The sequence below is a fragment of the Monodelphis domestica genome, chromosome 1 (assembly GCF_027887165.1).
Source record: "Monodelphis domestica isolate mMonDom1 chromosome 1, mMonDom1.pri, whole genome shotgun sequence".
NCBI classification, from domain to species: Eukaryota; Metazoa; Chordata; class Mammalia; order Didelphimorphia; family Didelphidae; genus Monodelphis; species Monodelphis domestica.
The window spans coordinates 393,443,641-393,455,719 of record NC_077227.1 but is presented as its reverse complement, the minus strand read 5'-3'; the positions used below and the strand labels follow the sequence as shown (position 1 = coordinate 393,455,719).

Below are 12,079 nucleotides of genomic sequence, written 5' to 3'. Positions count from 1 at the left end.
CCTAACCCTTACCACTCTTCTGTCTTGGAGCCAATACACAGTATTGATTCTAAGATGGAAGGTAAGGGTTAAAAAAGAGTTATTCCATAAAGAATTGAGAACAAAGAAGATTCCCATCAATTGTGCAAAGGATAAACACAAAGGGGAGACTGGGTGTGGAACGCTTCCTACCCTGTCTGATTTGGTGGATAGTTGGTTAGTTTCACTGAACTATTTTTCTCTTTTATTATTCCTTATAAGCAATGTCCAGTGGTCAAGGAGTGGGGGAAGGGTACATTGAGAATTGAAGGTAATGTAAGAAAACAAAATATACAGAAAAATAATTTATGAAGAAAACAAATAGGACAATAGTGCTCAGGCTTTAGGGTGATGGAAAACTATCAGCCCTAAAAAGGATGATTGGCTCCCACACTCTGCGCAGACTGCAGGAGTTTACTAATCACCAAAAAGGAGATTATTCGACGTCTGAAGTTCCTCATAATGACTAAAGTACACACACTATCTGAGGTGTAAAGAAAGCCAAAGCACCCATCGTTCAGCCAGAGGACCCATGTCTTCTCTTCTGTCTGGGGGAGGGAGTATTTGGATCCGGAGGAGCCCAGCTCGGCCACTTGCTAATGACTGGGTCAAATCACAGCCTCTCCCTGTTCAGGTTCTTCCTCTATAAAATTGGGGATCTGGATTATAAGAATTCCAAGAACCCTTCCAACTTGCATGATGTGATCCTAGGAGCTGATGGACAAATGAGCACATATAATAAAGCAAAGGCACTCTGATAACCCGAGGCAAGTCCCCAGAGATGAAAAATGTCCTTCTGAGAGGCTGTGCTCCCCTCAGTTTTCTCCTCTGCCAAATGGGTATCCTATCCCTTACGCAGTTGTGAGGATGAGATGAGCAGACAGCTATGGAAGTGCTCTGTCACCACAGGTTTCCTCATGGACGTTAAGGTCTCATCCTTACCTTCCCCAAATTGCCCTTCTGACTCCAGGATCCACCATGTTGCCCAAATACTTGGCCTTTCCTGTCAGGACCTCCTCTTGGCAACGACCTCCTCATGGGGAAATTGTGGACGCCTGAAGCGGGATCTGAAACTGTTCTTGGAAATGCTATGGGACTGGGAGCCTGCCCGCCTCTCTTCCTCTGCTTCATCCTATTGGCTGTGGGTCTTTGGCCAAGTCAGGCCAGCTAGAGGTTGCAGAGGAGGTGCTGACCTGCACTGGGACAGGATGCTTCCTAACTGAGAGCTGCCTGTACCAGTACAATCTCAAGTCACTCGATCCCAACTCAATCCAATTCAAAGCTTGACTCGGACACTTCCACTGGGTTGGAAGGGTTCTTAGAAGCCCTATAATCCAGGGGCAGCTGGGGAGCTCAGTAGATTGAGAGCCAGGCCCAGACACAGGGTTCAAATCTGGCCTCAGACCCTTCCCAGCTGGGTGACCCTGGGCAAGTCACTTGACCCCCATTGCCTAGCCCTTACCACTCTTCTGCCTTGGAGCAGAAGGTAAGGGTTAAAAAAAAAGAGCTCTATAATCCAAATCTCTAATTGTATAGAGGAAGAACCTGAGCCCCAGGAAGGGCTGTGATTTGTCCCAGGGTATAAGTAAAGCTGGGATTTTACCCAGGCTCCTCTGGATCCAAGTCCAAGAGTACTCCCTCCCCTAGACAGAAGAGAAGACACAGGCCCTCGAGCTGAACGATGGATGCTTTGCTTTGCATTACCTTTGGCTTTCTTTACATCTAAGACAGCATGAACACTTTAGTCATCTAACCCATCCGTGCCTCAGTTTCCTGATCTATAAAATGAGGGGGTTGGGCTCAGTTGCCCCTGAGGTCCCTTCTGGGATTAAATCCATGAGTGTCATATATCTATACCCCCAGGACACAGAGCCACAGGTGAAATTCTGGCAAAATGGGAAACAAGGCCAAGAATCACAGGGAAAACAGGAAGAGTTCTTATTAAAAAAAAGAAATCAATCAATGGACTCACTCTGTGCAGGGCACAGCAAACAAAAGCCATTTAATGACTGCACATGTTATTCAGGAGCCCCTGGAGGGGAACAGTTCTGGTTCATGACCGAGCCGTAAACACAGCTCAGGAAGGGAGTCACCTCAGGGGTAGGAGATGGCGAGCTCGGCCCCAACTCCAGGAGCACCAAGAGTGGATCTATTTGGTCAGCCCCGCTAGGCAGGTTCAGGTTTCTTTTTCTTTTTTTAAAAAATAAACATGTAAAAATTTTTAAGCCTTTGTCTTCCATCTTGGAATCACTACTGTGTATAGGCTCCAGGGCAGAAGAGTGGTAAGGGTTAGGCAATGGGGGTTAAGTGACTTGCCCAGGGTCACACTGCTGGGAAGTGTCAGAGGCCCATCTCTAGGCCTGGCTCTCAATCCACTGAGCTACCCAGCTGCCCCCTTGCTCTGCATTTTCTACCAGGCAATGCTGCAGGGTCCGGGTCTTGAGCCCAGTTCTGTGGCCTCTATGGTTGCCATGTGTTGGGCTTTCACTCAGCTGGACCAAAGAGCCTCAAAAGGGAGGGAGCAGGAGGCAGAGAGACTGGAGGAGGGGAAGGGAGGGGAGGCCAGATTTTTCCACTCTGCCCCCCACACCCTTGGCTATACCTCAGATCAGAGAAATATTTCTCTTGGAAGAGGACCCTTGGCTTTTATTTCTCCAATTTAGCTCATCACTGGGGTGTGTCACAACTGATCAATGTTTAACCTTAAGTTGTGTCTCCTGCATCCTTTTACATCGCATGCAATTGTGTCTTATTAACTTAACAGGCTCCAGATTTTAGAATCAAACCATTCAAAGATGTCTGTTTCTGTACAAATTATTACGGCCCTGCCTTTTCCCGGTAGCTCAGTCACACTACTCACCCCACCAGCCCAGGCCAGGACTAAAAGATTTGCTGTCTCCTGCCTGTCTGATAAAGCCCCCACCTTTTCCTTGCATTGGCCTGGGATGGTGATAATGATAGTTATTTATCACATTTACACAGTGCCTTAATATTTACAAAGAGCTTTACATTTATCATCTCACCATCGCAACAACTCAGTGTGGGAGGTGTTATTTTCCTCATTTTGAAGAAGACGACATTGAGTCTTAAAGAAATCAGTGGCTTCCCCAGAGTCACACCACTAATTAGTCTGAGTCAGGATTTCAACCCTGGATATTCGATCGCTGCCCACTTTAGGTGTCCCTGACCTGTTCCCCTCTGTCCCAGGCTCTTTGAGAAGAGAAGTCATCTAAAGTATGTGACAGAGGGAGGAGCTATTTTCCTTAATTTATTTTTTATTTTAATACCAAATTTCCACATAAGTTTTCCAAAGTTATATGATCCAAATTGTCTCCTTCCCTTCTTCCTTCCCCCCTCCCAGAGTTGACAAGCAATTCAAGCTGGGTTATATGTGTATTATGATGGGGGGGGGGAGAATTTCCATATTGCTCGTTTTTGTGAGTGAGTAATCTTATAAAACCAAAACTCCAAGTCATACCTAAATAAATGTGTGATAAATCATATGTTGGGATCCTTGGTGAAGGATAAACTCATAAGAGTGTGAGGGTGAGCCTTACTAAGAAGAAACAAAGAAATGTCTCTCCTGACAGGGGTAAGAGGTGGTGAGGAGGCATTTCTTCAGTCCTCCTTAAATGCAAATATTTTAGGACTGGAGTAGGGATGGAGAGGGATATTGAGAAGATTCCTGTCTGGAGGAGGAGGATCAAGGACTGTGAATCTAGGATAATTTTAGTAGTTTGGGGAAGGACCGAAGGTATCCGTAGGTCTGGGGGCTTTGGCGCCTTTTGCATGGGAGATATTTTCAGTCCTATCAAGGAAGAAGAAACCAGGAAAGAGAACCTAGGAGCCTGGCTGCTCAGAATTGACCAGGCTATTTGAAGAGGGAGAGGAAAACTTTGGGTCTCTACCCTACCAGCCTGAGCCACAAGGATAAGAAAAGAAGGCAGGGACTCTAAGTAGAATTTTTATTTAAGAATCATAATCATGGAGGGCATCTGGGTAGCTCAGTGGATTGAGAGCTAGGCCTAGAGATGGGAGGTCCTAGGTTCAAATCTGGTCTCAGACACTTCCCAGCTGGATGACCCTGGGCACGTCACTTGACCCCCATTGCCTAGCCCTTACCACACTTCTGCCTTGGAGCCAATACACAGTATTGACTCCAAGATGGAAGGTGAGGGTTTAAAAAAAAAAGAAAGAAAAGAAAATGCAGAGCAGCCCTGTAAGGATGCAGGAATCTGGGCCAAGAAAGAGAGGGACCAGGGTCGCTAGGTGTGGCAGACAAAGGCGTTCATTATCTTGGGAGTGAGAAGACCTGGATCCCAAGCCAAGCTTTTCTTGAAAGACCTGGGGCAAACCTCTTCAGAGTTTCCTCCTCTGGAGAATGAGAGTGTTGGGTTTGATTGTCTCAAAGGTCCCTTTCAACTCTAAATCTGAGAGCCTAGGATTCTGCCCCCTTTCCTGCTGGCTCCTAACCTTCCCAGTCTAGCCCTCACTGGCGTGGAGATACATCAAGAAGGAAGCATCCTTAGAAGGAAATTCTTATTGGTGGAGAACTCTCCAAATTTTGTTGATTACTTGGGCAGAAGTCTCATTAGAGATGGATGCTATTCAGGGCACCATGTTTCAGTACCAATCAGCTGGTGGGAAAGGTGGCAATGGGAATCCTTAGTAGGATGGACTCTATTTAAAACTGGATCCTTAGCAAGGGCCATGGGGCTAGTGCTGCCTTATCGGCTCCAATCCCCAAGGGTCTCCTTGGGAGATAGTCTTCCCAAAGGCCGCAGTATCTTGCCCCTGAACAGGCAGCTGGGATAGAGGTTGGGGAGAGGGTCAGAGGCAGAGTTTGGGGAATATTTGTATAATACTCAAGGCACTGAGTATATTTAGACAAGCTGGGGAAAAATTAGTGGATCTAGAGGAAGAAAATCTCTGTTGAGGACCTGGCTCTGTTCCTGATTAGATCCTGGGCAAGTCAATTAATGTCTGTCTCTAAGCTACAGTTTTCTCTTCTACAAAATGGAGATAGCAACATCAGTCCTGCTGATTTCTGAGTGTTGTTGTGAACAAAGTATAAACTAAATATCTACCAAGATGCAAAATATTATTATTGATCAAATGTGATCAGACAAGTATTATTATTATTAAAAACCTTAGCTTCCTTCTTAGAATCAATACTGTGTATTGGTTCCAAGGAAGAAGAGTGGTAAGAGCTAGGCAATTGGGAGTTAAGTGACCTGCCCAAGGTCACCCAGTTAGGAAGTGTCAGAGGCCAGAATTGAACCTAGGACCTCCCATCTCTAAGCCTGGCTCTCAATCTACTGAGAGTCCTGGCTTCTCCCCTAGTCAAGTATATTAGTCAAATCAGTTTGAATGGTAATTAGTAGACACAGTCATGCTACACATGTATGATCTGTATGTGAGAGTGTGTGCCTGAATGTACACATGCATGTGAATGAGCCTTTGGAGGCATGAGCATGCAAAGTAATGCCTGGCCGCATATCCATGTCAATGTATGAGTGTGTGCGCTCTGTGTCCTACTGCACATTGCTCTTCTTCCCTGGTGGACGAGTCTCTATTTCTCCCCCACTCAATTACTTTTGATTGTGCTCAAAAATAAAACTGGAGTCCATTCTGAGGAATCATCTAAGCCTTTTTCATTTCCCATTTTTTCCGTGGCCGGATGACCAGCAGCCCAACCCAGGCTGGCCTTCATTTCCCATTCCCTCTCCTTTTTTTTTGTCTCCGGTGCTGAATCTGCCCCTTTCTGCACCCCCTCCCCCCTCCCTTACCACCACTACCCCAACAGGGCTCCAGAGAGGCTGAGCCACTGGAAAGGAAATTGATTTCCAAGGCATCATTTGTCATCTACCGCCAGATGTCTCTACATCAAGCAACAACGCGTCTTCCCCACCCAAACAAGCCAAATGACCCTTACCTGATTGGCCGATAGGAACTCCTGGTTAGCCTCATTCATCCCCATATACATGTTCTCCCCATCAAACTGAAACAGACAGAAAGGAGTCATTCTCATTAAAGCTGCTTCCCATAAGTTCCCTCCAACTTGAAGAAGCCTTTCACACGAGCATCCGGGTGGGCTGCGCTGTCCCTGGAAAGTGGGTGGCATGTGTGTCGGGGGAAAGGGCTAGCCCGAGAGCTAGTAGCCCAGCTAAGAATACTCCTGGCCAGATCTAGCCCCAACCAGAACAGGCAGAGGAGGCAGAGTATGAATACATCAGGGAAGCTGAATGAGATGGATGACACCAAGTCTTCTGGAGGGTTAGTACAGCAGCTCCCTGAATCAAGCTTCTTCCCTTGCTGTCAGCCCCTGAGGATGAGGGCTTGGGGTTATTCTAAGTGGGGACTCTGCCCCTTTCTATGTTCCTTTCTCCCCCACCCCACCCACCCCACACACGAAGCTCCCCCCATTCTTATCGTCGATATTTTTTCTTAAGGTAAATCCTCCTAACAATACCCGCAGGCCAGTAGTCTTGAGTGCAATATAATAGAGACTTTATTACGAGCATAAACTATTTACAAGAAACCCAATCATATATGCATACAGAGTAGAAACACAGTCCGGGGGTTTGGAAACCATCCTTAATGGCTTCCCCACTTATGCCCCCAGCCCCTGGAGTCCCATCTCTCGATCCTGGCTCTCCTAGAAGTCTAGCTTCTCTTTGTCTCCCCCTGAGTTCTCTCTTTTGATGGTCCTGTCTTCTTTCCTGCTAGCACGAATCTGTTTTCTCTTAACCTTGCTTTAATCTATTCCTGTTGTTCTCTAAGATCCCAACACCATCTCCTAAGGAGAGACCAAAAGACCTCCCTTACTTATTAGCTATCAGGGTACAAGTCACACCCTGTCAGAATCAGCCTATGAATATAAGGAACCCCCCCCCCCCAGCATCTTCTCTTACATCCATGCTCTCAAGCATTCCCTTGCAGTGACGGGGGACAGTCTCCAGACCTTATCTGGGTGGTTTCAAAATGGACTGATCATCATGGACTCAGCTCTTAACTAGGCGACTGGTACTCAACTGCCAGGTTAATATCTCTGGCTACAGAAATCCGAGGAAGAGGAAAACCTAGACACATATACACTCTCTCCGGGCTACCTCCTAGCCTCTTAGCACATTTGAAAAAGACACAGAGGCATCCCTACATGAGTGGCACTTGGCAGGCCACACAGACCTCACAACCATGCCCGTCTTTTCCTTTTTTCTCCACTTTTTTATTGCCATGCAAAACACACTTGCATATTAGTCATTGTTATAAGAGCAAACTCATACATAACCAAAATCCCAAGATAAAACCCTAAATACACTGATGTGAAAGATGACTCCAACAATTGTTTCTCTGGAGGTGGATAGCGTTCACCATCATAAGTCCTTCAGGATTGTCTCAGATCATTGCATTGCTGAGAGCAGTCAAGTTTTCACAGATAATCATCATCCAATATTGTTGTTATTGTGTACAATGCTCTCCTATTTCCATGCACATCTTTTCCAAGATATGGGGCTTTATCTGCAGAATAACTTGTTCTGTTGAACAATCCTAACTATTGAAAAATGCCTACGTATGGGGTGGGGGGTGAGGCAGCTGGGTGGCTCAGTGGATTGAGAGCCAGGCCTAGAGATGGGCGGTCCTAGGTTCAAATCTGGCCTCAGACACTTCCCAGCTGTGTGACCCTGGGCAAGTCACTTGACCCCCATTGCTTAGCTCTTACCACTCTTCTGCCTTGGAGCCAATATACAGTATTGACTCTAAGACATAAGGTACGGGTTTAAAAAAAATGCCCAAGTGGGTCAATCTAGTTATGTATCAACAATAGGTGACAGACATGATTTTTTCTTAAATGTGCTGGCTAACAGAACTTTTGTCTACCAGTAACAGCAAGGGGAGAGACAGAGAGGCAGCGAAGTTCTAATGTTTACAATGGTGTTGACACCAAGAAGCAATCAGAAGCAATGTATCTTATAACATAATTTGGCCTGAGCCCTCAAAACAAATACAAATCTGTTATAAATCACAAAGACATATATTCCATAGCTCTCTATTCCTGATTCTGTAGACCTGGCCCAAGATCACCATTAGGAGTCACCTCTCTGAACACAATCACATGTGAAATAGAATTAACCACCTCACCCCTCCATCTTCATCTTTAGATCTCTAACTCTTACCCTTCACTGGCTTTGACATATCTTGGCCAAGAGTGTCCATTGGTTTTCCAAAAAGAACTGGCTATTAATTAATTATCCACACTAGGCTCACACTACCTTCTTTAAAGGCTGTGGGGGAAAATCTACAATGCCTCTCAATAAAAGTATCATCGACTACTTATTGTTTTAGGTAGGGAGTGAGAGACTTAGAGAGTCAAAAGAAGGGAGAGAATTTGGAACACAGAACTTTTTTTAAAAAAATGAATATTAGAAAATGTTTTTACCTATAATAGGGGGAAAATAAAATATTATTTTTTTAAAAGTGCCATGAGATCATTTTGATGTTAAGTGCATAGGCTGAGTATGATTTTTTTAAAAAAAGGTGAATTCTGTATAAAGTCCCACTGAACTCAGTGACTTAGAAACTGTATTCTTAAACATGCTCCACCGCTAGTCAGCCAGAGATTTCATAGGATAAATCAATTATTTAATCATTCAACAATTATTTATTAAGGATCTTTTAGACCCTAGGCATTGTAGTAGGTGTTGGGGAGACAGGTGTAAAGAATGAAACAATCCCTATTCCCAATGAAATACATTTTAATGGGAGAGACAAATATACATATATATTTGTATATATGCATATTATTCATTGAGGTCTTGACTTGTGAGTGAACTGGATTTAAGTAAACCAGAGATACACAAGGTTGCCAGCCTCACTCTCCCTCGGAGTCATCAAAGTCCCATGGCAAGACAAAAGTCAGAATAACTGAACTACAGTGAGTAGAGAAGAGGTTGGACGTGAGCAATGTTGTATAGGTAGGAAGAGAAAAATCTGGTAACTGCTTGGATATATAGATGGTGGAGGACAATGACAAGTCCAGAAGAATGAAGAGATCACAAATCCAATACACTGGAAGGGTGGTAGAAATAGGCAGTTTGAAAGAGGGGAGGAGGGTTTCAAGATAATGAGTTCAGTTTTAGACATAATGAATTTAAGATATCCCTAGAATATCCAGTTTTAGATATCCACAAATAATTGTAAAGTCAGGGCAGAAAATGGTTGGCTATATAGATCTGAGTCAATTACATAAAGATAATAGTAAAATTCACGGGAGCTTGGTGAGGTTTAAGTTGTCATTCAGATGCTTTTCATTCATGCCTGACTTTTTGTGACCTCATTTGGGGTTTTCCTGACAAGGATATTGGAGTGGTTTACCATTTCCTTCTCCAGCTCATTTTATAGTTGAGGAAACTGAGGCCAACAGAGTTAAGTGACTTGCCCAGAGTCAAATGGCTAGAAAGTATCCGAGACCAGATTTGAATTCGGGAAGATGGGATTACTAAAACAGAAAATACAAAGGGAAAAGAGAAAAGGGATACAGCTATTTTCTACCCTGTATGTCCCAAATCATCTATTGCTTTTGGGCATTTAAAACTGGATGTTCCAAAGACATTTAAACTCATTATGTCTAAAACTGAACTCATCTTTTTCGTGAAACCCTCCCCTCTAGGGGCCTAATTTTCTTTCAAAAGGCCTAATTTCTAGTAAAGGCACTACCACCTTTCTAGTATGCTGGGTGCATAATCTCTACATCCTTCTGCCTGAACTAGATCTCTGAGGTTCCTCTCATTTCTAAGTCTATGATCTCTCTAGGACATTCTTCTCTTGGAAAGAACTTTGGGGAATCTTCGCTGTTGGATGGACCATAGATTGAGAGCTAGAAGAGGCCTTAGAGACCAGCCCCCTCATTTTATGAATGAAGAAACACTCAAAAGCTGAAGTCATATAGGGTCATATAGGGGGTAAGCATCAGAGGCAGAATTTGATCCTGGAATCTCTGACTTCAGACCCACTGTTCTTTCCACAGCATCACAGTGCCTTCTAAGATTTCTTCACCTTCTCTTTCCTTGCCAAGCTGGCATTGTTTGGTTTTCCTTCTCAGCCTGCCAGGGCCCCTCCAGTTATATCTATAGACCAATTAAATGAGACCGAGCTCTAACAACACTGCTTAAAGCCATTCATACTTGTTCAACAGGAGAACTCAGCCAGCAACACTTCTATCTCTCGAGGCCCGAGGGCCTCCCTCTTCTCTTCTGAGACACTTGTTGCCTTTTAACAGAACAAGCACAAATCCTTGTGATCACAGAGCTGCAGTATGCTGGGGGGGAGAAGAAAAGATTTCCTCAGAGGCAGCCAGAGTTGTGTTGTATAACCAGAACTTGGGGCTGACAGAACTGTTCTCCAGGATGAGATGGAGTTTGACCCTTCACTCCGTAAAGATTCCCCACGGAATCATGAAGAGTATAGACTTAGAAATGGAAAGAACCTCAGAGATTTAGTCTAGCCTCCTCATTTTGCAGATGAGAAGATCAAAGGATCCTACTTGGGATTCCAAGCAGGCCCATCCCGACTCTGGACTTCAGGGCTCTAAACTGAACACTGGCTATGGAAAAATTGATCTCTTGTGTTCTTCTGTGTCTATGAACCCATAGCACATGTAAGATCTCATACTAGACACTGAAGGATGCAAAAAGAAATGTCAGAGAGTCTGAATGCCATTTCTGCCACTAACTGCCTCAGGGACCTTGGGTCAATTTTTTTCCTGGGTCAATTTCCCTTTGGGGCTCAGTTTCCACATCTGAAAAAACAAGGCTGTTGGATTAACTATTTTGTTGGAGCTCTTTCCACTTCTGACATCCCATAGTCCTCTATGATTCAGCTAAAAACTGTGCTTGCGCCTATTTTTGGACAAAGGTTATCAGCAGAGCCAGGATGTCATTATTACTGCAGGACAGGCAGGAAATGTGGTCAGGGCAGAACTCCTAAGAAAGTGACTTCTTTCTTTTCTAAAGGTGGGGTCATGGCTCACAGCTTCACACATAAAAAAAAGGTTTCTTTCTTCCAAGCCCCTGAGAGTCTCTTAGTTAGCAGGGTTTGGGTCACAGAGAGAGCATGAACTGTATCACTCACTTTGGGGTTTCATTCAATGTCAGGTATTACTTGATATTTTTTTTCCTTTCTCTTTCAAAAACATGAGCTATTATCTCAGCATAAAGAGATCCCCATTATCCTCCAAACTGAAAAACTGAAATAATAAAATCCATGACATACCATGAATTGAGTGGAGATATGTGTATATATAGTGGTATTAAAAGTTTAAAAATTCTTACTGAATGAATGAAAAAATTAATTGAAAAAAGATGGCCTTCACTGCACTATTGTTACATGGCTGGAAGTCACTGAAGACCATAGTCATTAAAGAATTTAAAGTGGTGTAGGGGGAAAAGTACTAAATCCGGAGCCTGTGGTTCAAGTCCCAGCACTCTTTCTTATTATCTGTGTGACTTCAGGCTAGTCCCTTAACCTCTCTGGGCCTCTTTTGCCTCAGCTATAAAATAAAAGGGTGGGGCTATTTCAGAACTTCCAAGGTCCCTTTCAACTCAAAATCTAGGACAAAAATTGGAGGGTAATGTATGTGGCTGAGGAAGGCATGACTGATGGGCCAACTAAAGATTCAGCCACTCACCTCCTGATGACAAGAGAAGTGAGGAAAGCCCCCTGGGACATTGGTTGGACCCAATGGTGTATTCAGCCAGATTTGGCTAGATTTTTAGATTTTCTGCATTCAGAAATCAGAAATTCTTTGCTGATTGTCTAGATCCGTGCTGGCAAACCTATAGCACATGTGCCAGAGGGGGCTTCCCCCTTTCCTTCTCCCAGTGCATCTGAGGACATTTCCCACCCCTCTGCTCAGCAGCCAATGGGAGTGCTTCCTCCCTCCCTTGTCTGCAGTAAGGGGGCAGCTCACATGTGGCATGAGGGTTCAATTTGGGCACTTGGTCTCTAAAAGGCTTGCTTGGTCTAGATCAATAATGTCAAACAAATAGAACAAGAGCCACTA

At 44.3% G+C, this 12,079-nt stretch overlaps 1 protein-coding gene across 2 annotated transcripts in view; it reads right to left on the bottom strand.

The window, feature by feature from the left end:
• TOX2 (TOX high mobility group box family member 2) overlaps window positions 1-12,079 on the bottom strand; it is a 335,418-nt gene that overhangs the window by 169,731 nt on the left and 153,608 nt on the right. For both annotated transcript variants that reach the window (XM_001381268.4, XM_007474193.3), the window contains exon 2: window positions 5,954-6,019. In XM_001381268.4, the coding sequence (XP_001381305.2) occupies window positions 5,954-6,019 (66 nt within the window). The remainder of the gene's footprint in view (window positions 1-5,953; window positions 6,020-12,079) is intronic.